The sequence below is a fragment of the Nyctereutes procyonoides genome, unplaced genomic scaffold, assembly GCF_905146905.1.
Source record: "Nyctereutes procyonoides isolate TBG_1078 unplaced genomic scaffold, NYPRO_anot_genome, whole genome shotgun sequence".
Taxonomy (NCBI): domain Eukaryota; kingdom Metazoa; phylum Chordata; class Mammalia; order Carnivora; family Canidae; genus Nyctereutes; species Nyctereutes procyonoides.
In genome coordinates, this window is record NW_026575140.1 from 88,578,354 (window position 1) to 88,604,823 (window position 26,470).

The window sequence follows — 26,470 nt, forward strand, 5'->3', positions numbered from 1 at the left end:
TCATCAATAAAGTTATCAGCTGATGTCTTTCCAGAAATGTTGGAAGCTAGAAGACTGTGAGATGGCATATTTAAGGTGTTGAAGGAAGAACACTATTTTTTTTAAGATTTTATTTATTAAAAAAAAGATTTTATTTATTTATTCATAGAGACAGAGAGAGAGAGAGAGGCAGAGACACAGGCAGAGGGAGAAGCAGGCATCATACAGAGAGCCTGACGTGGGACTCGATCCAGGGTCTCCAGGATCACACCCTGGGCTGCAGGTGGCACTAAACTGCTGCACCGGAAACACTGTAAACTGAAATTTTTAGATCTGCCAAACTGACCTTCAGAAATGAGGGAGAAATTAAGACAGTTTCAGAAAACCCGAGGGAGTTCATTACCTGTTCTACATAAAAATATTGAAGGGAATCCTTCAAGTTGAAATGAAAAAAACACTAACTCAAATCTGTATGAAGATACAAAGATCTCCAGTAGAGATAATTACACAAATATAAAAGCTAGTCTTATTATAATTTTGGTATGTAACTGCACTTTTAATTTTCTACAGAATCTAAAAGACAATGCATAAAAATAATTTTAAATCTATGTTATTGATAAGGCATACATACATCTGTAAAGATGTAATTTGTGTCAACAATAACATAAAGGGAAGGACAGAATAGAATTTTTGCGTACAGCTGAAGTTAAGTTGGTATCAGTTCAAATTTCTTCTCATTTTAGGATGTTATAATAAACCCATGATAGCCACAAGGATTATATATATATATATTTTTAATAATAAATTTATTTTTTATTGGTGTTCAATTTGCCAACATACAGAATAACACCCAGTGCTCATCCCGTCAAGTGCCCCCCTCAGTGCCCGTCCCCCATTCACCCCCACCCCCCGCCCTCCTCCCCTTCCACCACCCCTAGTTCATTTCCCAGAGTTAGGAGTCTTAACCACAAGGATTATACCTATAGAGTTTACACTGAAGAAAATGAGAAGGGAATCAAAATGTGTCACTCCCCAAAAACAAAACACTGAAAAAAAGCAGCAGTGGGGGATCCCTGGGTGGCGCAGCGGTTTGGCGCCTGCCTTTGGCCCAGGGCGCGATCCTGGGGACCCAGGATCGAATCCCATGTCGGGCTCCCAGTGCATGGAGCCTGCTTCTCCCTCTGCCTATGTCTCTGCCTCTCTCTCTCACTGTGTGCCTATCATAAATAAAAAATAAAAAATAAATTAAAAAAAAACAGCAGTGGAAGAAATGAGGAACAAAAAATAATACATACAGAAAGCAAGTAGCAAAATAGCGGATACAAGTTCATTATTAGTTAATTACATTATAAATGGATTAAACTCTTCATCAAAGGCAGAGATTGACAGGATAAATAAATGATTCAGCTGCTTGCTATCCATAAGACACTCCCTTTAGATCTAAACACACTGGGCTGGAAGGGTGAGAAAATACATTCTGTGCAAATAGTAACCGAAAGACAAAATAGACTGTAAGTAAAAAACTGTTACAAGAGGCAAAGAATGTCAGTAATAGTAAGATAATATATAACAGTTACAAATGTGTGCATCAGACACTTGAGCCCCATAGTATATGAAGCCAACATTGGTAGGATTGGAGGGAGAAATAGTTCAACAATAATTGGAGATTTTAGTGCCCACTTTTGATAATGGATAAACAAGATAAAAGATCAATAAGGAAATACAAGACTTGAACAATATAGTGAACCACTTGGACCTAACAAATACAGGATACTATACTCAGCAACAGCAGAATACACATTTTTCACAAGTACACATAGAACATTCTCTAGGATTGATTATATATTAAGCCAAACAAGTCTTAATTTAAAAAATTAAACCATATAAAGTATCTTTTCGAGTCACAATGGAATGAAACTAGAAGTAAATAACTAAAACTAGAAAATTCACAGATAGATGGAAATGGACACACTCGTAACCAATGGAGCAAAGATGTTACAAAGTAAATTAGAAAATACCTTGAGACAAATGAAAACACAATATACCAAAATTTATGGGATTCAGAGAAAGCAGTATGAAGACCTAAAGCACATAAAATTTCAACATAGAAAGGCCTAAAATCAATAGCAATGTTATACCCTAAGAAACTGGAAAAAGAAGAATAAACCCCAAACCAGCAGAAGATAGGAAATTGTAAAGATTAGAGCAGAAATGAATAAAAAATAGAAAAATAATAGAAATCAATGAAAATAAAATACTTCTTTGAAAAGATAAACAAAATTGATGAAGTTTAACTAGATTGACTAAGAAAGAAATAAGGTTTGAATTACTAAAATCAGAAAAGAAAGTGGGGGGGGGTAACAACTGATTTTACAGAAATAGGATTATGAAAGAATACTGTGAACAGGTGTACAACAGCAAATTGACAAGTGGCCAGAAACAAGCAATACCAAAACTTAATCATTAAGAACTAGAAAATCTGAATAGATTTATGACTAGTAAGGAGATTGAATCCATAATCAAAAACAAAGAAAAACTCTGACCAGATGACTTCACTGGTGAATTCTACAAACATTTAAAGAAAAACATCAATCTTGTCAAACTATTCCAAAAAATTGAAGAGGATTCCTTCTAATTCATTCTGTAAAGCCAGCATTACCCTGATATGAACACCTGACAAAGACACTGTAAGAAAACCATAGACCAGTATTCCTTAATAGTGACTCAAAAATATTACAAAAAGTATTAGCAAACTAAATTCCATAACATATTTGAAGGACTATACACCATGAGTGAATGGAATTTGCTTCCAGAATGCAAGAATTATTCAACATATGAAAATCAATTAAGGTAGTAACCAGATTAATAGAATAAAATCAAAGAACCACATGATCATTTCAACTGATGCGGTAAAAGCATTTGACAAGATTTAGCACCCTTCATAACAAAAGCACAATAAGTTAGGAGTAGAAGAAACATCCTCACCATGGTTAAAAAAAAATAGCAAACTATATATATATATATATATATATATATATATATATATATATGAAAAACCCATAGCTAATGTCATAAGTAATGGTGAAAGACTGGATTTCCCCTCAGATCAGGAACAAGACAAGGATACCTACATTCATCATTTCTATTCTACATAATTTTGGAATTTCTAGCCAGAGTGGTTAGACAACAGAAAGAAGTAGAAGGTATCCATATTGGAAAAGAAGAAGTAAAACAATATTGGAAAGAAAGAAGTAAAATTATCTCTATTCATAATGTGATCTTATTTGTAGGAAACCTTAAAGATTACTCCAAAAACAAAAGAAGAAAAAAAAAGGAAGGGATAAAGGATAAAGGGAGTAGCCTAGAGCTAATAACAAGGCAGACAAAACAAAAAAACCCTGCAACATATAAAAAGTAATTTTCATTTCTACACATTAACAGTGAACATACAGAAAAGGAAATTATGAAAACAATGCTATTTATAATAGCAACAAAAAGAAAATATTTAGGAATAAATTTAATCCAGGAAGTGAAAGACTCATACCCTGAAAACTGCAAAACGTTGTTGAAATTAAAGAAGATACAAATAAGTGGAGTAAATTCTGGGTTTATGGATTAGAAAACAAAATTGTTAACACTACCCAAAGGAATCTACATTTCCATGTAGTCTCTTTCAAAATCCCAAAGTTGTTCTTTTCTGAAATATAAAAAACCATCTTGAAATTTATATGGGATCTCAAGGGACCCAAAATTGCTGAAGTCATCTTGAAAAAGAACAAAATTGGAAGACTCACATTTCCTGTTTGCAAAACATACTATGAAGCTACAGTAATTAAAACAGTGCGGTGCTGGCCTAGTGGAGGCATGTGAGCCAGTGGAGCAGAATAGAGAGCCCTGAAATAAACTCTCGCATGCGGGGTGAACTAATCTTCAGCACGGGTGCTAAGACTGTTGAATGGGGAAGAATAGTCTTTTCAAAACATAGGGCTGGGAAAACTAAATATGCACATTCTAAATAATGAATTTGGGCCCTTACCTTACTGAAAATAACTTAAAATAGATGAAAGGCTATTAAATATAAGATCTAAAACTAAAATTCTCTGAAGAAAACATTGGGGAAAATCTTCATGACATTGGATTTGGCATGCCGTGGATAGGACACCAAAAGCACAGGCACCAAAAGAAAAAATTAATCGGACTCCATCAAAATTAAAAACTTTTGTGAATTGGGGCACCTGCGTGGCTCAGCAGTTGAGCGTCTGCCCTTATCTCTGGGCATGACCCCAGGTCCTGGGATCGAGTCCCACGTCGGGCTCCCTGCATGGAGCCTGCTTCTCCTTCTGCCTGTGTCTCTGCCTCTGTGTGTCTCTCATGAATAAATAATATCTTAAAAACTTCTGTAAATCAAAGGACACTATAAAAGAGTAAAACAGAATGGGAGAAAATATTTGCAAAACACACACACACACACACACACACACACACACACATATATATATAAATAAAAGGATTGAGATCCAGAATATATAAAGAACCCCTACAACTCAACAATGAAAAAACAACCTACTTAAAAAAAAAGGCAAAGGATTTGAATAAACATTTCTCCAAAGAGGATCTACAAATGACCAATAAGAACATGAGTAGATGGGCAACATCTTCCAGTTTAGAAAAATGCAAATCAAAATGAGATACTACTTCACACTCATCAGGATGGCTATTATTAAAAGTAAAAAACAAAACCTGGAAAATTAGAAATTTTGGTGAGGATGTGGAGAAGTTAGAACCCATTGCTGATGGGGTCATAAAATGGTGTAGCCGCAGCAGTAAAGTTTAGCAGTTCCTCAGTCACACATAGAATTACCATATGGTCCAGGAATTAAACTCTTAAATACGTACACAAAAGAGTTGAAAGCCAGGACTCTGATGCCTGTACTCCGTGGTTCATAGCAGCATTATTCACAGTAGCCAAAAGGTAGAAACACCCCATCTGTTGATGAATGATGGACGGGTAAACAAGAGGCAGTAAATAGGCGCTAGGATTCCGCTTGCATGCGGCACCTAGAATAGGCAAATTCATAGAGCCAGCACCTGGGGTTTGCAGGAAATGGGGAGTCGCTCTTTAATTGGTATACAGTTTCTGTTAGGATGATGAGCAACTTGTGGAAATGGATAGTGGCAGTTGTTGCACAACATCTGGAATATCCTTAATGCCACCAAATTATACAAAAGTGGTTAAAGTGGTGAATTTTGTGTTATGTATATTTTACCAGAATAAAATAAAAAATAGTAATGATAAGAATGTGGAAAAACTGGACCACTCCTGTATATTATATGTAGAAAAGAAAGGGTATAAGGGGAGGAGCACCCTGTCTCACATTCAGCTTTGATGTCTTGTTGAGATGAAAATACCACATTCAGTAAAGAGAAAATCTTTATGTCACCCTGACTCTCATTTTCTCAACCTACTAACCTTCAGTTGGGTCGGGAGAGCAGACACTCCCCACTGCTGAGGTATTCAGAACAGCTCCACAGTGGCAACAACCCAGCTGTCTTAACGAGTGAGTGGTTAAACTGGTACGTCCATGCCTAGCACTACTACGCAGCAATGGGAAGAAATGAACTGTCCTCACACCTCAGTTGGGTGAATCCAAAGGGCATTATGCTGAATGAAAGTCAATCTCAAAAGGTCACCTATGGTGTATTTCCATTTATATGTATTATTTATATGTCTCTAAGTGACAAACTTGTGGAGATAGATCAGTGGTTGGTAGGGGTAACAGATGGTGAGGGTGTAGATGTGACTGTAAGGGGTCACGTGAGGAGATCTTCGTGATGATGGAACAGCTAGGTGCCTTTTTTTAAATAGTTCTGTATATTAATTGTGGTAATTACAGGAATCTTCCCATGCAATAAAACGACATAGGACCGTACACGTCTTTTCTACCCGTCACTTTTCCAGTTTTGATAATTGTGCTATAATTCTGTACGATAGGACCAATGGAGGAAATTGGGTGAAAGATTTTCTGAAAAATTTTAAAAAGATTTTGAGAGAAAGATGGGGTAGAGCAGAGGGAGAGGGACAAGCAGACTTCACAGTGAGCACAAGCCCAACATGGGGCTTGATCCCAAGACCCTGAGATCATGATGTGAGCCAACATCAAGAGCTGGATGCTTAACCGACTGAGCCATGAGGGCACCCCAGATTTTCTGAATTTTAATGACCACATACTGAAACCATAATATGCTTTGGACATACCACAACTGTCCTAGAGGGGAGTCTTAAATTTGGTTAGGAGGTTTTGAATAGAAACAGACAACTGCACATATCTTAGATCCCTTCCAAGTCCAAGATGTAATAATATATTCTTAGGCAGGATGAAGAAAAGAGTGACCACACTATAGCTCTGTGAGAAAACTGAATTCAATTAAGTGATTTTTTGGAAAGCTCAAGGAAATCAGTACAGAACTCAAAAAATGTACCTTGATTTATTCAGGAAACACTTTCCAGGTACCTACTAAAAGCCATTCAGTGTTAGAGTTGAAGAGGTAAAGATGAGTAAACCGAATAATACTTGTTTTTTTATACTAGAATGTAAGCTCCATGAGAACATGAATTTTTACTTGTTTTATTCATGTATCATCTGTAATGTTTAGGCCGGTATCAGGTATATAACAGATGCTATGTAAAAATTGATGAATGAATGGCTTATCCTAAAAAGCTTAGTCTGATAACCAAGATCGATACGAAATAGGAACAAGAACATGTGATAGATGCTATCATAGATTCCCCCCCACCTTTTCTCCTTCCTAAAACCCCTTTGTTCATTATTAAGTAGTGTAGTCTCGTTGTGAGTTTTGGTAGCACGGGGGTTGTGTGTGCACAATTAAACTTTAGCAGCCACCACTTCGGGGCTGGCTTCCGGCCCCCATTTCCCAACTGGTTACGTTGGGATGGTACTCCAGCTGAGCTGCTTCTGGTGATGCCTCTAAGAGTTAGGCTTGTGCTAGTCCTCATGGCGCTTTCTTTTACGCAAGGTGCTGGACAACATGGGGCTAATAATGCCTGCCCCCACTCCCCATCCCCCTCCCACAGTTGAAAATCCCATAACTTTTGACTCCCCCAAAACTTAACCTGCTGTTGACTGGAAGCCTCAGCTCTGACAAATAGTTGATAGCCTCATATTTTAAAAAATTTATTTATTAATGAGAGATACAGAGAGAGAGAGAGAGAGAGAGAGAGAGGCAGAGACACAGGCAGAGGGAGAAGCAGGCTCCATGCAGGGAGCCCAATGTGAGACTCCATCCCGGGTCTCCAGGATCACTCCCTGGGCCGAAGGCAGGCGCTAAACCTCTGAGCCACCTGGGCTGCCTGACAACCTCGTATTCTATATGCTACCTATACTATATGCTGTATTCTTATAAAGTAAGCTGGAGGAAAGAAAATGTTAAAATAAGAGAGTATATTTACGGCACTGTATGGGTATTTATTTTAAAACATCCTCCAGGAGGGGCCAGGATGGGGGCGGGGGGGGGGGTGTTGTCGGCGGGTCTGGCCCCAGGGTGGTGCTACTCTATGGCCTGGTGGTCTCCAACGCAGCCTGGAGGTGGAGGACAGCTGACCCACCTGCCACATAGTGCTGGCTGTAACCATCAGCAGCTTCGGGGGCAGGTCAGCGCTGGACCAGGAGGGACCCAGGGCAGCCTGGAGCCCGGCCCACAGGGGACCCTCTGGATGTGTTCTTCTGCTACAGGTCTGCCTCTACCCACAAGCCCTGGGCGCTCAACTGGACCACCCTGTTGGCACATGAGCAACCTGCAGCCCTGTCTGGTTCTAGGGCTCCCAGGGCTGCGGCCCCCATGGGCCTCCCCTCCCTGGGTTCTCAGAGGGCAGCAAGTGTGACTTCTGCACCACTGGCTGTTGATTATGCTGTGGAGGGGGGTGGGCAGCTAGAAGTAAATACCCTGTGGCCTTTGCCATCAGCCTTAATCCACCTGTAAGTGGACCTGTGCAGCTCAAACCATGCTGTTCAACGGTCATCTGTATTTTAAAATGGGATCTGGGCTAGTGGCAGTAGGTAAATGAGGCGGCGGCAAAAATTTGTAAGTTTAAGACTTGTATAATAATAATAATAATAATAATAATAATAATACAGTTATTTAAGAATAGAAGGAGGACTCTGAGGGAGGACTCTCAGCATGGGACCCCATCTGACCTGGGTCCTGCTGTGGGGAGTCCTCACCTGGGCTAGAGCTCCACTTGCTTGAGTGGTCCTCTGTTGTTCAATCTCGTTGGGACGTCCTGTCTCCCAGGATGGGCATGGGCAGCTGCCTGTGCAACTTACCCAGGGAGTTGGGTCGGAGGGGGTCTGGCCGAGCCTTCGTTGAGGCATATAGAGCCTTCGCCTCTTTGCTGCAGAGTAGAGGGATTGAAGGGGGATTATTTCCATTGTCTGGAGATGTGTTGCCTTATCTTCTTTGAGGTTATAGGAAGCACACTGGCTTAGTTCACACCAGAGGTTTGTTGTAAAGAATGTGTGTCAGTTGGCCTTCATGAAAATTCAACAGTGTCGCAGACACTAGAGTGACTTCAGCCTTCACCTTTGTCCTCCAGTGCACTTGTTACCAACTCTAGTGTTCCCACCATTTTGATAAGTGAGCTCATCTGCCCTTCCTCTCTGTTTCTGTGGTGATAGAACTCTCCAGTGCATTCTTAATTTCTCTTAACATCATGCCTATTAAAGAAAAGGGTCAGAAGATGGCGTTCTCTGGTGGTTTATTATCCAGTTGCGTGAAGCTCTCGTGAGTTACCTCAAAGGCGCCTTCAGTGGACTCTGGGTTGGAAGCTGGTTCCTGGTCATGGGCCTGGGGAACCTGAGTTTCATGGTCTCATCATCGAAATTCTAGTGATTCACACTGAAAGAGCGGTCTGTGGTCATTTCCTTAGAACCTGTGTGGCCTTGGTGGATCTTCAAAGCATCGGTTATTACTCCTTACCGTCTCTGGGTCTCTGGGAGCTTTCAGATTGAAGAAGTTGAAGGTGCTGCACATACATGGGATGTGTTTCTGATTCTCAAAAGGAGTGGCCCACAATTAATCAAAACAAAATAAAATGATCTTTCCTTGTCCTGGTTCTACAACTTTTTGTAGAAGTCAGTGTTATAAAAATGAGTAGCAACTCAGGTGTATGTATTATACTTGTGATTTTTCCTCCCTTTTAGTAGATTTCTATGGCTTTTGCTATAATTAATGAGGTCTTACTAAATAAGAAAGAAAGGATCAAAATGTATACCTGGAAGGTACACATGTAACCAAACTGAGTAAGATTTAAAAAGGGGAAGGAACGGATAGTTGTGACCCGCACCCCACCTAATACACAAGGAGGTGGAGTACGCGTCTCCTCCAGTTGCTCTAGCTGGGATAGTGAGCTGAGATCCAGAGACCCTCACGAGGATTGTGTAGGAAGCCTTCTTTGGGGAATGCATATTTTCCCAGAGGCCAGGTAGCTGAAGCATGACATTTTTGGGGGGAGGGGGGTCGGTGTACCTACTTGATCTTCTGTAAAAAAAAAAAAAAAGGTAAGAATACTTGAGACCACGATAAACTGGTTTTAATGTTTGTTGAAAGACATGGGGAGTCAGATGCTAGTTTTAAGAGGGATTGCCATGCGATTAGCATATCCTGATTTCATCAATACCTGTTTCAACTTAGCTTCATGAAAATTGTTATTTTTCTCATTTTACCAAAAACTAGTGAAAACTTAAAAATTTTTTTTTGAATTTATTTTAGAGGGAGAGTGTGAATGAGGTGGGGAGGAGCAGAGGGAGGGACACAGCTGACTCCCCATTGAGTGGGGAGCCCCACAGGGGACTCGATTCCAGGACTCCCAGATCATGACCTGAGCTGAAATCAAGAGTTGAGCGCTTAACCACCTGAGCCACGCGGGTGCCCCTAGTGAAAGCTTCCTGATGGTTACGGGGCAGCAGAGATGCAGGAGGCAGGAATGACAAGAAGGCTCTCGTGGGTCTGGATGAAAGATGTTGACAGGATTAATAACGACTGAGCAAGAAGGAAATTCTTAGAGGAAGAGTCTTTAAAGCTCCAGGGCGCTTATGTTCTGGAACTACATTCTCAGAAGGCTTCTGGTTGGTTCATCCCGGTGAGGTCAGGTCGACAGAGAGCAGTCAGCTTGCTGTATCTAAGAGACCTGGCTTTGTTATAAAACACCAAATCTCTGTGGTTCGTGGCTGTCATCTACGTAGCAGGAGGGGAGGGTTCTCTGCTGTTTTCGAGTTGCCTTGTCTCTGACGTGACCTTATTCTTTCCCTTCAGGTTGCTTGACCGGGGCCGTGAATCTCAAGTCCAGCAACCGGACCCCAGTGGTCCAGGAGTTTGAAAGTGAGTGCAGGGGAGCCTCCCAGGGGAACGGGCACCACCTAACGGGCACCGGCAGCCTCGCAGCCAACTCCGCCCATGCCTGCCACCGAACAGGGCCACACAGATGTTCGGGGGTGGCTGGTTCCTTGGCCTTGCCTTGCGCGCAGTGTGCCATGTGCCCTGTGTGGCACAGCGTGCCTCCGCGGGCCAGCAGGGAAGTGTGCTGGTTCTGCACCCGCCAGTACCCAGCGCCTGCCTGGCTTTGTAGGCACAGAGCAGCTTGCTTACACACAAGCGTGTGTGAGGGGCACGCGTGTGCTCTGATTAGTAAAAGTCCTTGCTTAGTTGTCTTTGTTATTTTTCTGGCTAAAATTCATCTTTTCTTAAAGTCACTTGGAGCCTGGAGGTGGATTTTTTTTTTTTTTTTTTTTTTTTAAGGAGATGGATTTTTTGACCCACATGCAAGACTACCTAAAATGAGCCATAGCTGCAGGGTCCAGGTACACAAGTGATCATAAAATTGTTTCACAGTCTCTGAGAGTTCTTTTTTTTTTCTCATTAGGTGTGGAACTATCCTGTATCATTACGGATTCACAGACGACTGACCCCAGGATTGAATGGAAGAAAATTCAAGATGACCAAACCACATATGTGTTTTTTGACAACAGAATTCAGGGTATGATCCTCTAATCCGCTCCTTTGTCCACAAGGGCCAGGCATACACCTGTAGCTCAAGACGGTCCTCCGAGTGGTGCTGCATCTGTAGCCAGGATTGTTGTTTGGTCTGGTTCAGTTTGTTTCACTTCTGGAAAAGTCCAACATGGCCAAGTAATGAGAGTAGTACCCTGCCCCTCCCTGCCCCTGTCATCCAGCTTCAACAGGCATCACCTCTTTAACTGTGGTTTGAATCTGTCTGTAGCCCATCCTGTTGAGGTATCACGGTGAACATTTTCCTAGGCCATCCTCTTACCGTGTGCTCCATGACATTTGTGATACCAGCTGCGTGAGTCAATCAGAAGGATCATGAGGAACAGCATGGAGACAGGTGTTTGCTGAGCACCTACTGTGTGCCAAGCTTCCCACATTGAGAAAGCATTTGCTAGAACAGAGGTCAGCATAGAGTGTCTCTGATCCCATGAAGTAGGGCAGGGCAGGTGGTGGGAAAGGCTTCCTGGGAGTGACATCTAGGCTGAGCTAGGAAGCCGGTTAACCAGGCCAGATGCTGAGGGGTGGGGTGGAGGAAGGTCGTGGGCCAGAAAGAAGGCTGTGTGTAGGGATGTGGAAGCAACAGGCAGCTGGGCTTAGGGAAACTCCACGCTCTCCATGACAGCTGGGACTAAGGAGGGGAGACGGGAGGACTCCACACACCAGGCGGGCATGCCACCAGGGCAGGCAAGAAGCACTGAATGCCCGGCAAGAATGGACCGGATCTTGAGGGTCCGCAAAGATTTTTTTTTTTTCGCAAAGATTTTTTTAGAGGGAAGGGAGATGATTTCATTTATGCTTTAGAAAGACTGATGTGGCTACTTTGTGGAGGAGACTGGGGATGGGGAAAACCCAGGAGTTCAGCAAGAGTGAGAATTCAGAATTTTTTTGCAGAAGCCAGAAGGGAGCTGCTGATGGTGGGAGGTGAGGTCGAGGCAGCATCGAGAGAGATGGGGAGGGGTTGCTAGGAGCAGGTGTGGCACGGAGGGAGAGGGAGACGCTATTGATGGCGGGCAGCGGGACCTGGCCTTCCCTCTGCCAGGACGCCGGGGCCCCACAGCTCCTAGGGTGGCCTTGGAGTCCACAGAGAGGGTGATATCTGGAGCTTCAGAGGAGAGGGCAGAAGTAGTGGAAACAGCCTGATCCCGCAGTCTTACTGCTTTATGTCCCCAGCATCATCAGAAGTTACAGGCTCTTAAAATCATTTTTCAGGGGGCCCCTGGGGGGCTCAGTGGATTAAGCGTCTGCCTTCGGCTCAGGTCATGATCCCGGGGTCCTGGGACTGAGCCCCACGTCGGGCTCCCTGCTCGGCGGGCGTCTGCTTCTCCCTCTCCCTGTACTCCTCCTCCTGCTCGAGCTCTCTCACATGTACGTCTTCTCACTCTCTCTCAAAAAAAAAAAAAAAAAGCCTCTTTTGAAAATCGTGTGTTTTCCTCACCAGTATCTCGTCCACCTCTTAATTTTGGAGAGATGGAAATGTTTTTCTCAGGAAACAAGTCCATTTTCTGTGACAACTGAGGCTGCTGCTGATAAAGCCTGTATGTACCCTTGTGATCATCAGAGAAAACTAGGTGGGAATCTTCTTAAAGAACTTCCTGTTTCTGGGAATCCAATACCTTACTCTTAGCCAGAAGGATGGGGAAAGTGTTTACACACAAAATATGAAGGCTGCAGGAAAATTTGAATCTTGCTGGACCTCTTCTCTTGCCTCAAGTCACAACTGTGCCAAAAGCATCCTGATAGATTTTTGTGAACTTTCTCATTGAAGCAGGAGTCACATGCAGTGTTACATTAGGTTCAGGCACACCCCGCAGTGATGACACAGATCCGCACGTCACTTGGTGCTCACTGTGAGATGTGGAGTCACCATACAGCATTATTACAGTATCATTGACTTTATTTCCTCTATTGTACTTTTTATCTGTGACTTATTTTGTAGTTGCATGTTTGTTTCTCTTGATTCCTCTTCACCTATTTCACCCTTCTACCCACGCTGTCCCCTCTGGCATCCACCAGTTTGTTCTCTGTATTTATTAATCTCTTTTTGTTATGTTTTGTATTTTAGATTGCACATAAAAGGGAAATCCCATGACACTTGCTTTCTTTGTCTGATCTCATTCACTGAGCATATACTCTCTAGGCCCATCTATGTTGTCACAGATGGCAAGATCTCATTCTTTTTTTTATGATTGCATAATACTGTCAATAACACATATATGTATATACACACCTACCATATCTTTGATAGATTCTTATTTACTGTTACCTGGTAGAAATTCTAATCCTCCCCTAATGGCTACTGGATAACAAACCTTCGTATTAGAAAATGCCTTTGGAAATGTTCATCTTTCATCTTAAGCATTTTTGTTTTTATTATATTATGGTAATAAATCCTTCTTGTTCTTGCCACCAGTCAGCAGGTTCAGTAATAATTATTTTCTATTTTGTGTGTCATTTTTTTTCTACCTCCTTCCCTTATTTGTCATTTTTTAGGTTCTTCATGCTTCTTTGAAAGAGTTACCATCTTTTTTTTTTTTAAAGATTTTTTAAAATTTTTATTTATTTATGTTAGTCACAGAGAGAGGCAGAGACACAGGCAGAGGGAGAAGCAGGCTCCATGCACCGGGAACCTGACGTGGGACTCGATGCCGGGTCTCCAGGATCACGCCCTGGGCCAAAGGCAGGCGCCAAACCGCTGCGCCACCCAGGGATCCCAGAGTTACCATCTTTTTATACTTTAAAAGTTTTAAGGGGCAGCCTGGGTGGCTCAGCCATTAAGCGCTGCCTTTGGCCCCCGGCATGATCCTGGGGTCCCGCAATCAAGTCCCACGTTGGGCTCCCTGCAGGAGCCTGCTTCTCTCTCTCTCTCTCTCTGTGTCTCTCATGAATAAATACATAAAATATTAAAATTTATTTTTTTAAATGAGATGTAATTCATATACCATAAAGTTCATATTTTTAAGTGTATACTTCAGTAGCTGTTAGTATAGTCAACAGAGATGTGCAACAGAGCAGTATAGTCACTGCTTTCAAATTACAAAACATTTCCATCAACCCCAAAAGAAACTGCTAGTCTTTAGCAGTTACTCCGCTTCCCCTTTATCTCCACCTCCTGGCAACCACCGATCTACTTGGTCTCTCTGGATTTGCCTATTCTGGACACCTCATAGATGGAATCATGCAACGAGTTGTCCTTTGTGACTGACTTCTTTAACTCAGCATGTTATTTTCAAGGTTCATCCACTGTACAGCATGTGTTAGTACTTCATTCCTTTTTATATGGATGAAGAATATTTCATTGTAGGTATTTCATTCACTTTTTTTAAAGATTTTATTTATTCATGAGAGACACGGAGAGAGAAAGAGAGAGAGAGAGAGAGAGAGAGAGAGAGAGAGAGAGAGAGGCAGAGGGAGAAGCAGGCTCCATGCAGAGAGCCTGATGTGGGACTTGATCCCGGGACCCCGGGGTCACGACCTGAGCCAAAGGCAGATGCTCAAACCCTGAGTCACCCAGGCATTGTTTTATTTTCTTTGGAGAAATGTCTACTCAATCTTTGTTATTTTTAAACAGGTTATTTGTCTATTTATTGTTGAGTTGCAAATTCTTTATATATTCTGGATACTAGTCCTTTGTCGGGTCCATGATCTGCAGATACTTTCTCCCATTTAGTGGATTGTCTTTTCAAACTTGCACGTCCTTTGAAGCATGAGACTTTTAAAATTTTTTATGAAAGTCCAGTGAAAGCCAACACGCCTTTTTTTTTTTTTTTTAAGTTTGTGATTTTGGTGCCATTTCTAAGAAATCATTGCCTCATTCAAGGTCATGATGATTTATGTCTATGTTTTTAACTAAGAGTCATACTGTTAACTTTTTTTAAAGATTCCATTTATTTATTTGAGAGAGAGCATGTAAGAGAAAGCATGAGCAGAGGGGAGGGCCAGAGTGACAGGGAGAAGCAAACTCCATGCTGAGCAGGGACCCTGACACGGGACTCGATCCCAGGGCCCCTGGATCACGACCTGAGTGGAAGGCAGATGCTTAACTGACTGAGCCACCCAGGCGTCCCCAGATGTTAGCTCTTGTAGGAAGGTCTTTGTTGTATGTGGTGTGAAGTAGGAGTCCAGCCTCATTCTTTTGCATGTGGAGATCCAGTTATCCCAGCACCATTTATGAATATTGGTTGTTTTTTAATGTAGCTTGATTTTTTTTCTCTTTTAATGGGAAATCCTGGCTGGGAATGCTGAGAAGAAAATGAGGTCCCTGCTTTAACAACAGAGACCCATGTAACGAGTCCTCTTACACGCCAGGCACAGTGCCCTCAGCTCCCCTCTCTTGGACAGGAGCAGACCCAGAAGCTGGTGTGCCGTCTACTCATTGAGGCATTAAGAAGCAGCACTAGCCCCGGAAGCCGCCTTCTTCAGATGGCAAAGATGTTTTTAAACACTGTTTTTGTGTCTGTATCCTCTTTTCTGTAGGAGATTTGGCAGGTCGTGCAGAACTATTGGGGAAGACCTCCCTCAGGATCTGGAACGTGACCCGGACAGATTCAGCCCTTTATCGCTGTGAGGTGGTTGCTCGAAACGACCGCAAAGAAATTGATGAGATTGTCATTGAGTTAACTGTACAAGGTAGGAACTCACATGAAGTTAACACACTCCCCCCTCTCAGGCCTCATGAGTCTGTCCATAAAAAAGATTGGAAGGGGAAAAATAAGAATTAAAATAAAAGATCAGCTCTTACTCGTTCCCTCTAGAGCTACATCCCTCGGGGCCTCACGGGACTTAGGCAGTGGGCGGTTGTGGGCGCTGAAACTGCCTGAGCTGGGGTGCAAGGTGAGAAGGGAAGGGGAGCTCCAGCCACTCCCCTCACCAGTTGTAGAAGGCACTCCTCAGGAGGGTGGAGGCGTCAGAAACGTGCTGTGGGGTTATCTGTGGGGGGTGAGCTGGGGGCAGATGCGGAGGCAGATCTGAGCCTGTGGGTGTGACATGGGGATGGCAGTGGGGCATCGCCTGGCTGGCTCTCCTGGTTTTGGAACAGATTAATTGTGGGCTTTGAGAAGAATCCTTCCGCATCGCTGACTTGAAACCCTAACCCATATTCCTCCCACAGTGAAGCCAGTATCTCCTGTATGCAGAGTCCCGAAGGCTGTCCCTGTGGGCAAGACGGCCACGCTGCACTGCCAGGAGAGCGAGGGCTACCCCCGGCCCCACTACAGCTGGTACCGCAATGATGTGCCGCTGCCCACAGATTCCAGAGCCAATCCCAGATTTCGAAACTCCTCTTTTCTCTTAAACTCTGAAACAGGCACTCTGGTAAGATCTCTTCTCAGAGGTGAGGCTAGAAACATCTTTGTTGGGGAAGGGGTACCTCGTGTGGAAAGAGCACTGATTAAGAGACACAATGAACTTTGTAAGACAGGAGCCAAAACCCCATACTGTTGGAGAGTCTGGGAAAAATGAACCTCCCCTCCTTTTTATAAGCAAATAAGCGCTCAGGGAATAAATAGAGGAAAGGAAACCTGTAGAATAAAGGGGACTGTGGAGGTGTATGAAGTCAATGTAATGGGTTGGTGATGTCAGGGTCCTAATGTGAATAACCACCTGGAGAAATCAAGAGACCGATCAGTTGGGTTCCATCTGAAGAAGTCCTTATGTTTTAGAGATGCATGCTGGAGAATTTAATGGGGAAAACGTGTCTAGAATGGTCTTCAAAGTAACCCAGTGGAGGGAAGCCGGTGAGGGGAGAGGTGAAGTAAGATGGGTTGTGTGTGGAGGACAGGCTGCCCTCCGCAGCCTCTCCCCGGGCTCCACTGCAGCCAGGCCTCCCAATCCGTGGTGTATCTAACCGCACTCGTGGCGAGCTGGTTTGGATGGCATCCTCTGTACTGGTATCACCCAGGCGTTGCTGAGGGATAATCCTCTACCAGAGCCCCTTTCCCTGAAGCAACGCAAAGCTCAGCCTGCATCCTGGATGTTGCCAGGCCTTGAGATCTCCAAACCCTGAGCAGATTTCACTCTTCAGGAGCTCCTGGGTGAGACTGTTGGGAAAGGAATCGGGAGAGAGCGGGGATGGTGACTAGGAAGCCAAACGGGAACCCAGACAACTGAGCAGACCTCTTGCTCCGTTCTGGATTTAGCCCATTGGTCGGGCTCTTCCCTTCAGCCCAGGGGGTCCACTCCGTTGCTCGGACTCATGACTGTCGTTTCCGAAACAGGTTTTCAGTGCTGTTCACAAGGACGACTCTGGGCAGTATTACTGCATCGCTTCCAATGACGCAGGCTCGGCCAGATGTGAGGAGCAGCAGATGGAAGTCTGTGAGTTACTTCGTGAAAATATTTCATTTGCAGACTGTCAAGTGGATAGAACGTTTTTAATTTAATATTAGACCATCAGTTTAGACAAGTGGTCAGCTTTCTTCTGGAGATGACTGGAGTCCCCGAAACCCACTCGGGTACATTGAAAGGACAGATGAGAAAAGTCTGAGTAACAGCTAAATGACTAATAAGTGGGTACTTGCAATATGTTTATCTCCTCAAAATAGACTTTCTGGAGTCTTCTGATGTTGGGAACATAGTTACTCATATCACTTTTAACTGAATTTAATAAACTCCATTTTGGGGTGCCTGAGTGACTCAGTCAGTTAACGGTTTGACTCAGGCCTTGATCTCAGGGGAGTGTGAGCCCCATGTTGGGCTCACGCAGCATGTGGCACCTGCTTAAATAAACTCCAATTTTTTGATAATTGATAAGACTTATCAAGACATAACCTATGTAAGGTCTTCAGAAATTTAGTTGACCGTCATTTTGTGGTCAGCTGACACCCAGTTACCCTGTTCTGTGAGGACACCGTCCCTGGGGTCCTGGTTCTACAGGGGAGGTTTGAAGGCAGGATGGGGCGGATGGGGCATGTCACCATCATCACCACCTGGGGCGCCCCTTCCTCCTTCCTGCGCATAACTGACCCCAGAGCAGTGTTTTCCAAGCTTGCCAGATTGTGAGAAGTGTTGGATTGCAAGGCCCCACCCCAGGCGCTGGACTCTGTCCCCAGGGGCGGTCTGGGAACGTTTGCATGTTAAACTGTTTCCAGGGGATTCTTGTCATCTGTCAGATGCAGGAAACTGCTCCAGGGCAGGAGGAAGACTCTTGGGCTTTGCTGCACACCCACCGAATCTCTAGTGAGAGTGCTTGGGCCCCGACAGTGTAAAGTCAGAGTTTCAGTGTTTAATTGCACACTCACATTCGAAACCACCGTAGTAAGAGAAGTTTCTTGCTTAGGCGGATATATTGCTGCCTGTTTTCCACCGCATTATCCTCTCGTGAAGGCAACAGCCCCAGTGCCCCACACTGATGGGGACTGAGTACCTTTGTCAAGTATGTGGAAATGGGAGGAGGGCATCAAGGGGTTTCCTCCACGGGGCATGTAGATAGGAGGCCAGGCAGCTGGTAGTGAAAGGTCACGTTCCCACCTCAGATTTTTACTTTTCAGTCCTGTGCGAAACTAGTTCTTTTCCCCCAGATAACGCACAGCAGAGGGAATCCCTGGAAATTAGGAATTTTTTTCTTGGAGATTCCTGGCTCCTAATGGTCTTCATAAAATGGAACCATTTCCTCCATTAATAATATTTTCAGGGATTAGCCAGAGGACCATAAGCCTTCTATACGTGGCTAAGCCCCTTTTAATACAGGATTAAGTGTAACAGCATTTGCACTGTGGTGGTCCCAGTACTTTTTACAAGTGAGGGCAGGGATCCGGGGTCCTGTATGTTCTGGGCTGGAAAGACTGAAGTGGTGTCACTCCAGCCTCCCCGGGTGGGGGGGGCACGGGGGGGGGGGCTTGAGGGCGGAGCGGGGAGGAGGGAAGAGCAGGAAGGAGGGAGGCCTGGTGGGATCGGTGGCTGTGGTAAGACCGGATGGCATGTTCCTCCCCTCTCTCAACCCCTCTTCCCCCAGATGACCTGAACATTGGCGGCATCGTTGGCGGGATCCTGGTGGTTTTTGCCGTCCTGGCCCTGATAACGGTGGGCATCTGCTGCGCATACAGACGGGGTTACTTCGTCAATAATAAACAGAATGGCGAAAGGTGAGCCTGTCCTCTGTGCTGGGTGACGAAGCCCAGTGTACACGGGCGTCCCGCGAACTCATAGTCACTGAAGCCCTTTCTCCTCCTTTTTCAGTTACAAGAATCCAGGGAAGCCAGATGGCGTGAACTATATCAGGACAGATGAGGAGGTAAGGAGAGGAGTGAGGCAACAGAGCAGACGTCATTTAGGAAACCTAGAGATCGAGGTCTTTCCAGCAGAGCAGGTGACGGCTGTCCTTGGACAGTTTGTCCACACTCCTGGCGTTCGGTGTGCAGGTTCTCGTAGGTGTCCCTCTTGAAGAATGGTTGGTTTCATTTGATCTATTTTGCTTTAAGTTTTTTTTTTAGGGAAACGGCTCAGGCCCGACATCCACACTCCCTCTCCCCTCCCCCTCGGGGCCCTGGGCTGCCAGAGGGCGGGCGGCCGTGTCTAACCTGTGCTGCCATTGCAGGGCGACTTCAGACACAAGTCATCATTTGTCATCTGACTGTGACGGTGTGGCTGGGGGAGCACATGCAAATACCTCTACCAGAACCTCCTGGCAAGAGCGGCCCGGGAGCCAAGTGCACCCGGACAGAGCTAGACACTTGCGCAAAAGCTTTTTGTTTTGGCCAAAGTTGACCGCTACTCCTTTCTTACTTTTTTAACAAGCCACATGAATAAAAGAATTTTCCTCGAGATGGGCACGGTCATCACAAGGAAAAAACTGCATTTCCCTGAGGCTGACTCCCCATCTGTTTCTGGCCTCGCTCTTACCTGCGTGTTGGGGTGATTGGGAAGCTCTCCCTCACAGGCTGGGCTGCGCACCGCGGGCCTGTGAAGCCAGTTTGCCACTCACCTCCATCAGCCAGGGGGAGTCCGTATGTGGGACGACAGCCACGGGGCGCCGGCGTGGCAGGGCTGGGAGCACCACCCCCTGCGACACCCTCTGATGGCAGTTTGACCCAGTGAATCCAGAACAGAGGCATTTGATGCGATGATCTTGTTTTACAGCGGCCCACGCACAGCACTGCACTGATCCTTGAAGGTTTTGTTGATCAGTATTCTAGCATCCATCTTGGAAAATCTCTCTGCATCAGGATATTATAAAAGCAGCCCAACTGGGAAGGTAGATTGCTTGTTGGAAGAAGGGATCTTCTCACCTGTAGGAACCCTGTTTGTCCGGGGTGGGGTGAGGCAATGTTTCAGTATTTACAGAAAACCATCTTCGGTGAAATCTGAAATGGTACTGAAATAACGTTCTGCTTTTCTATGGGTGTTAATTTTATAAAATTTTACATTCTAAATTTTTGCTAAAGATGTATTTTGGTTATTGAAAAGGAAATTTCTATTTAAACTGTAAATATGTTGTCATACAGTGTTTAATAACCTATTTTTTTAAAAAAATTTCAACGTAAGGTAGTAATTTTCAAGCTACTAGTGTTAAATTGGAAAACACCAGTAATTAAAAAGTATCTTAACCCACCAAATCCTCTTGAGGCTTACTGGAACATTCCTTTTTCCCACATAAGCTTCAGCATTTTTCACAGGAGAACTTAGTCTATACACCAGACCAGTGTTACTTAGAAAACCTTTAAAACAATTCCAGTTGAATAATGTCAAGATCTGTTTGGATTTCTGTGAAAGAAACGGAAGGAGCTTCAGGTTGGCTTTGACCGGCCTCTTCTTAGAACACTCAAACTGCCCGTGCCCCGAGGGCGCCCAGAAGTGCTCGCATTAGGAGCCATGTCACTAGGCCCCCGAGCCCCGCGCCCTACGCTGTCGGTGCTGGCTGCTAACTCTGAAGGCCGGCCGGACCGTGCGCTGCACCCTTACTGGCCTGAGAGCGGCCGTGCGCGCGTCAGCTTTACGGTGTTGGCTAAGGCGGGCGCTCCAGCAAGGGCGGTGTCCTCCCTGTGTCCTCCCGGCATCCTCGGGACAGAGCTGTGGTTGTGGATGGCTCATGAGACGAAGCAGCCACCGCTATTTTCCTCTTACTCGTGTAGCTCAGAAGACTGTCCGGGGCCAAAGGCAGTGCTGAAAACCACAACCATGTTTTTTAAGAGAGTGAATTCCCCGGTTCTCTTTGCCACGAAGCAAGCACGGGAGGCACCACAGGTTGCTTCTCACCTCACGATAAACCATGCCGTGCTGGTGGCGAGGCCAGGCCCCGGAAGCGTCAGGCAGTGCAGGCAGGGCAGAGCGCCCGATGGCAAGGAAAGCAAAACGCCTCAATCAAAGGCCATGTTCTGATTTTTAAAGAAAGTCCTTACCTCCCCAAGACACTGCTGCTCACTGTGCTCACTGGGGGGACTCAGCAGCCTCCCTCAGAAGCCTTTGCTCTTCAAGAGCAGATGTTCTTCGCCTCAGATATGTTGATGACGTGCAGCGGTCTGAAGCAGCAGCTTCTCCGTGCCTCAGGCTCCACTGTGTGCTTCAAGGATTGGTTTTATGTAGAAGGATGTCGTCCTCTTGGGATTCAACTTCCAGTGTCTTTATTTTTTATACTTCAAGGTTTTTGTTTTGTTTTGTTTTTAATTGAATACTTGAGACTTATGTTGATTTTTCTTCTTTAAGTTCTGTGAATACTCTGCCACGGGGTGTTTGGCAGCAGTGGGCAACTCTTCATAACTGCTTAATGGAACTCCTGTCCTTTTGCAGTGGTGTCTTGACTGCTTACACTTGAGACTGTCCCTCTGTGTTCACCCCTCTTGGTAGGAAGGGATAGTGTCCCTGTTCTCTAGTTGTTGGGGAGCAACCCTGGCTGCCATCCTGGTAGGACAGCCTTACCGCCTCCCTTACGACCTAACCCCTCCTATCCTAGTGCCGTGGGAACAGGGTCTACGGAGAGAAGGGGGTACGGAGTCTGGGAAGTAGTTGCCTAAAAGTAGACAGAAAAGGAACATTCGTGTGTTTCTAAGATGTGAATGTGACTGAAGACTCGAAGCCTCCACAAGGCTCTTGTGGCCTCTGGTGTGGCTGTGGCTGTACATAGACGTTGCAGACTTGTACTAACACACCTATAAGTTGGTATTTGTTAAACCTCATTTATAAAAGCTTTTAAAAAAAAAATCAACTTTGCCTCGTTACTTCTCTTCCTTATGTGCTCCATGTTGGGTCTGCCTTTTTCCTAGCATTTTGTTAGGCAAGTGCGCCTAAAATGGCACCACCCCAGGTGTGGAGAGAGACTGCCGTCAGTTACCTCCCACTTGTCTGGAGATACGGGTCTATGCTCAAGAGCAGCTCCGTGACGCTCTGCCAACAGCAGGTCCACGCGCGTCACCGTTCACATACGGAGAACTGCGGGATAGAGCAGTGCCAGTCCACCCTCAGATCCCACCGCCGTACTTCCGCTAGACATCCACGCAGTGACCCTGTACTTCGCTCTGTAGTACTGGGACTCAACGGGGAACTGACTGGACTTTTCCTGGCCACCCTTGGACAGAACACGCATGCACGTGTGTTCAGGTCGCCAAAGCCATCCCCCGTGGTGGGAGCAGGCTGTCCAGCACCAGCACATGGCCCCTGAAGGTGGGCTGGCAGGAGCAGGCCCGCATTTCCCTGAGGAGGACGTGTACTGCTGCTGGGGGCAGACGGCTCCTGTCCGGGGCCAGAGGCGGAGGGACAGATGGGCTGAACCTTAACTACAGTTATTTTGTTTTTCCCCCTAAAAGGAAAGTTGGGTTTTAAAAATTTTTTTTTTTTTTAAAGCAACAGACATATATTTCTAACAGTTCTTGAGGCTGGGAGCGTTTTATCATTCTTAAACACTTAATGTAAATTAAAATGACTACCAGTAAAAGCCCTGTTCTAAAAATAGAAATAGTCTTTTGAGTACCAGAAGGGTGTATTTATGCTTAACCTTTATTATTCCATTTTAGAAAGCTGTACACTTTAAAAACTTCCGATTTATAAATAAGAATAAAAAAATAATTACAATCAAAACCCCATCATCAGGTACAGGAAGCTAAATACTGGGGGGAATTCCGACCAGAGAGCAGAGGCCTGATGTATACGAAAGCAAGCCGATCTGCTACCTTCCTTAAAGACCCGACTATGGTTTGTCAGGATGAACCCAACTACCTTCAAATGCAGTAAAGTTAGGATATTAAATAGCTAAGGCATTTCTCTATTATTTTACATTTTTTTTCTTTTTCCCACACGTTGCATGAACAGAAATGTAGAAGCTTGGCCAGCCACACAGGTGCACGCTTAGAGTGCTGGGGTCGTAAGAAGAACCTGTTACCTCGCGGTCAATGCCTCCCTCTCCCTGGGGGTGAGGGAGACCACGCGTCCTCGGAACTCTTGCCTCCCGGATGCCCCGGAACGCAGTCTCAGTTGGCGGTTTTCAGGGGGATCTTGCGGAGTGACCTCCTGCTGGGGGCTGGGTTATCTTTATTTCTGGGGGACTTCACGTTCCACTGCTGAGGCTGGGGAGGCCTGGGGAAAGGAAAGGAAGGACACAATCCTTCTGGAACTAAAGATAAAACCCTGACAGAAACATTTACCTCAAAGGAACTCTTGGTAAACTTACGGTTTATCAGGAAGCGATAAACATAAAATGTCATTTCCTTGACACTGGGCCTCAATTTTCTCTGAAAGGGAGTCAGACACAAATTCAGATTTCCCAGAACTCAAAAGGTGGCTAATTAGCATCTTGACAGGAAGGGAACTTGCCTTTGACTGAGGGCGTCTGCGGCGTGCCTATGTAGCTGACTCCTGCTCCGAATGTCACGTCATTGATGGTCCCTGGGCAAATACGGGGAAAACACTGTCAAGGAAAAGGAAAAGCCAGCAGGGGACAGGCCTGTAAGCAGTCCCCTGGGCAAGGCCAGTCACGGAGGGTCCGGTTTACTCAGTCACTTGCCCCGATCACCACGCATCGGCAGATCCCGACCAGAGGCCCTCTCAGACCTCAACTTGACCTTTGTACGGGGCTCGAGGTTGGACCCTGCCCTCCTGGACCTCAATCCCCCGCGTGGCTGCCTGGCTCCCTTCTCCCAGGACCCTCGCCGGCTCCCAGGACGCCTCGCGCCCCCCCCCCCCCCCCCGCGTCTCTCCTGGCTCTCGGTATCTCCAGCAGGCTAGTGACCCCCTACTCTGCCCAGCTCCCACCTGTCCCGAGTCCTCACTTGCGCTCCTCCGCAAGTTCCTTCTGAACGTCTGTCCTGTCGCTGGGATGCCCAGACCGTGAGGCATGAGAGGCCACTTCACACCTGGTCGGAACTGCGGATGTCCTGGCTCCTCCTCCTGTTGCCCCTCCCCCTCTCGCCCTGCCTTAGCTCCGTGGCTGCCCCACCCCCACCCCCCAGGGCCTCCGCTTCTTCCGGTTCGCCCCCAGGAGGCCTGGAGCAGAGTGGAGGCAGAGACGGGACTCAGACTTGAACTCTGGCTTGGGGGCTTCCGAGCAGCGGGATCGACTCCAGAAACCTCATCTCCAAGATGGGTTCACGTGTGCCAGCCTCAGGGGACTCGTAGGGACTGACATTGTTTGGTCCTTAACGCAGCGCTCGACACAGAGGGGCTGCGTAAAGGTTACAGCTGCGGGGACTTAGCAGCTGTGCTCCCTCCGTCACCGGGGCTTACAGATGCAGGAGGCATAGGGTCCTGGCGGCTCAGGGTCCCCAGCGCCCCCCGCCCCCAGGCGGCCCCAGCCGCCTGCTTGAGCACACGCTGCAGGCCACTGCCACAGGTCCGACTGTCGCTGCTCCTCCTGGCTCCCACCCGTGCAGGCACGTCCCTCACCGACGGCCATGCCTGTCCTGAGACTTGGGCAGTGACACGTCTCCCAGGACTAACTCCCTGTGTCCCATCCTTTCTGCAGGAGCTACCACCATGTCAGCGCAGAGCGCGGGCTCAGCAGCTGGCTGCCTGCTGCCCTGTCAGAGGGCCCGGGATGTACGCTTCCACCCCACCCCGCAGCCTTCGTAGCAGCACCTTCTTAGCAGTACTTATGCACTCTCTCTAGTCTGTTCTGACGTTCACCGGTGCAGTGCCGGCGGAGTGCCTGTGAACTACCTGCGCTGTGCTGAGGGAGACCCGTACCTGCCCCGCGCTGCCCCTCGAACCGCAATGTGCTCACTCCGCTCCTGGGGGCCTCCCTGGGCTGCAGTCCTAGCTCCCCTTACGAATGTGCACATTTTCTTTCCAGTTTGGAAGCCTGGGCACATCCAGGTAATCGGTCTCCAGCCTTGCAGAGGCAGCTATGTAGCGACTCTCAGGTCCCGCGTGCTCTGTGAACGCTTAGAACCAAGGGCAGGAGTGTTTCTGGTGCCCGAGTGACAGCACTAAGAGGGAGCAGCTGAACGCTGCACGGGTTCGCAGGGACGACGCAGCCCTGGGCATCACTCACTCCCATCAGCCAAGCCACTGTGTTCATAGCTGACTACCACCAGTGTGCCAGAGCCGTGGGCCTGGCTGGCAGTCTTCCTCCCGCCTCTGTGGAGCTCAGACCACTTCCTGATAGTCACCCCCCAACAGCTGTCCACATGTGTGTGCACAAACCAGACACAGCAGAACTGAGTGTTTCTACACAATCTGATCGTTCTCCCAGGAAGCCGAGCTACCGGGAGGCCCTTTTTCAGGCGTTCCTTCCTGGTTCACACTAAGGAAAGATGGCCACAGACTTTACATTCAAGAGCCTAGAGAAAGAAAAAGCACTCTGTTGACCTGGGGACACCCAAGGGTCGTGTCTTCAGTACAAAGAGCTACCGCACACAAATCCAAGCAGTGTTATGCAGCACAGCAGGCTTCAGTGCTGAGGAACCCGGGCTGCTAGGAAACCAACCAAAGACTGGAATCAGGGTCTCCTGGGGATGAGCAAAGCTAAAATGAGATGCGTTCTCCCCATTTCTGCAGCATATGGCTCCTAACGCCAAAATAGAAGCACTTGGTTCCTCTGAACCAGGAACAAAGAACATACAGAAAATTTGTTTCCAAGAGGCTGAGTTTTTCACATATATAACATTACACCTGTTCAGTACACAGGAACTCCAAATTACTGCTTTTCATGACAAAAGCAGTCACGATTCAGCGTCACCTACAGAGGTGGGGTAGGAGTTCTGTTCATCCGTTAATCTCCCTTAAAAGAAGGACTTAAGGAAATTCCCTATAGCTCGGTAAATACTAACAGATCACAGCATCGCAGGTCACAGAACTACCCAGCAAGTAACCAGAACACACTAGGTGCTCAATAAATTTGTTCTGACTGAACGTACAACTAGACCAACAGCTTGCTCCTGGGTTGCACCTTTGCCAAAAAGAGTATTTCATGTGCTCTCAGCCTGCAGCCATGCAAGGGCAGCACTATGGGCACTAAGGCTGTGCCGTCAAGGGACCGGCCCTCAGGCCC

The 26,470-nt window shown here is 46.2% G+C and overlaps 2 protein-coding genes across 3 annotated transcripts in view; one reads left to right on the top strand and one right to left on the bottom strand.

The window, feature by feature from the left end:
• The window catches only part of JAM3 (junctional adhesion molecule 3), an 83,159-nt gene extending 60,964 nt beyond the window's left edge, over nucleotides 1-22,195 (top strand). The window contains exons 2-9 of the mRNA XM_055307073.1: nucleotides 10,309-10,374; nucleotides 10,916-11,029; nucleotides 15,535-15,687; nucleotides 16,169-16,371; nucleotides 17,274-17,373; nucleotides 19,010-19,139; nucleotides 19,234-19,288; nucleotides 19,592-22,195. Coding sequence (XP_055163048.1) covers nucleotides 10,309-10,374; nucleotides 10,916-11,029; nucleotides 15,535-15,687; nucleotides 16,169-16,371; nucleotides 17,274-17,373; nucleotides 19,010-19,139; nucleotides 19,234-19,288; nucleotides 19,592-19,627 — 857 coding nt within the window. The 3' untranslated portion in view covers nucleotides 19,628-22,195. The remainder of the gene's footprint in view (nucleotides 1-10,308; nucleotides 10,375-10,915; nucleotides 11,030-15,534; nucleotides 15,688-16,168; nucleotides 16,372-17,273; nucleotides 17,374-19,009; nucleotides 19,140-19,233; nucleotides 19,289-19,591) is intronic.
• A 770-nt stretch (nucleotides 22,196-22,965) lies between these two features.
• The window catches only part of NCAPD3 (non-SMC condensin II complex subunit D3), a 63,954-nt gene continuing 60,449 nt past the window's right edge, over nucleotides 22,966-26,470 (bottom strand). For both annotated transcript variants that reach the window (XM_055305185.1, XM_055305184.1), the window contains exons 33-35: nucleotides 23,797-23,868; nucleotides 23,654-23,714; nucleotides 22,966-23,559 (exon numbers count right to left, since the gene is read on the bottom strand). In XM_055305185.1, the coding sequence (XP_055161160.1) occupies nucleotides 23,454-23,559; nucleotides 23,654-23,714; nucleotides 23,797-23,868 (239 nt within the window). In that variant the 3' untranslated portion in view covers nucleotides 22,966-23,453. The remainder of the gene's footprint in view (nucleotides 23,560-23,653; nucleotides 23,715-23,796; nucleotides 23,869-26,470) is intronic.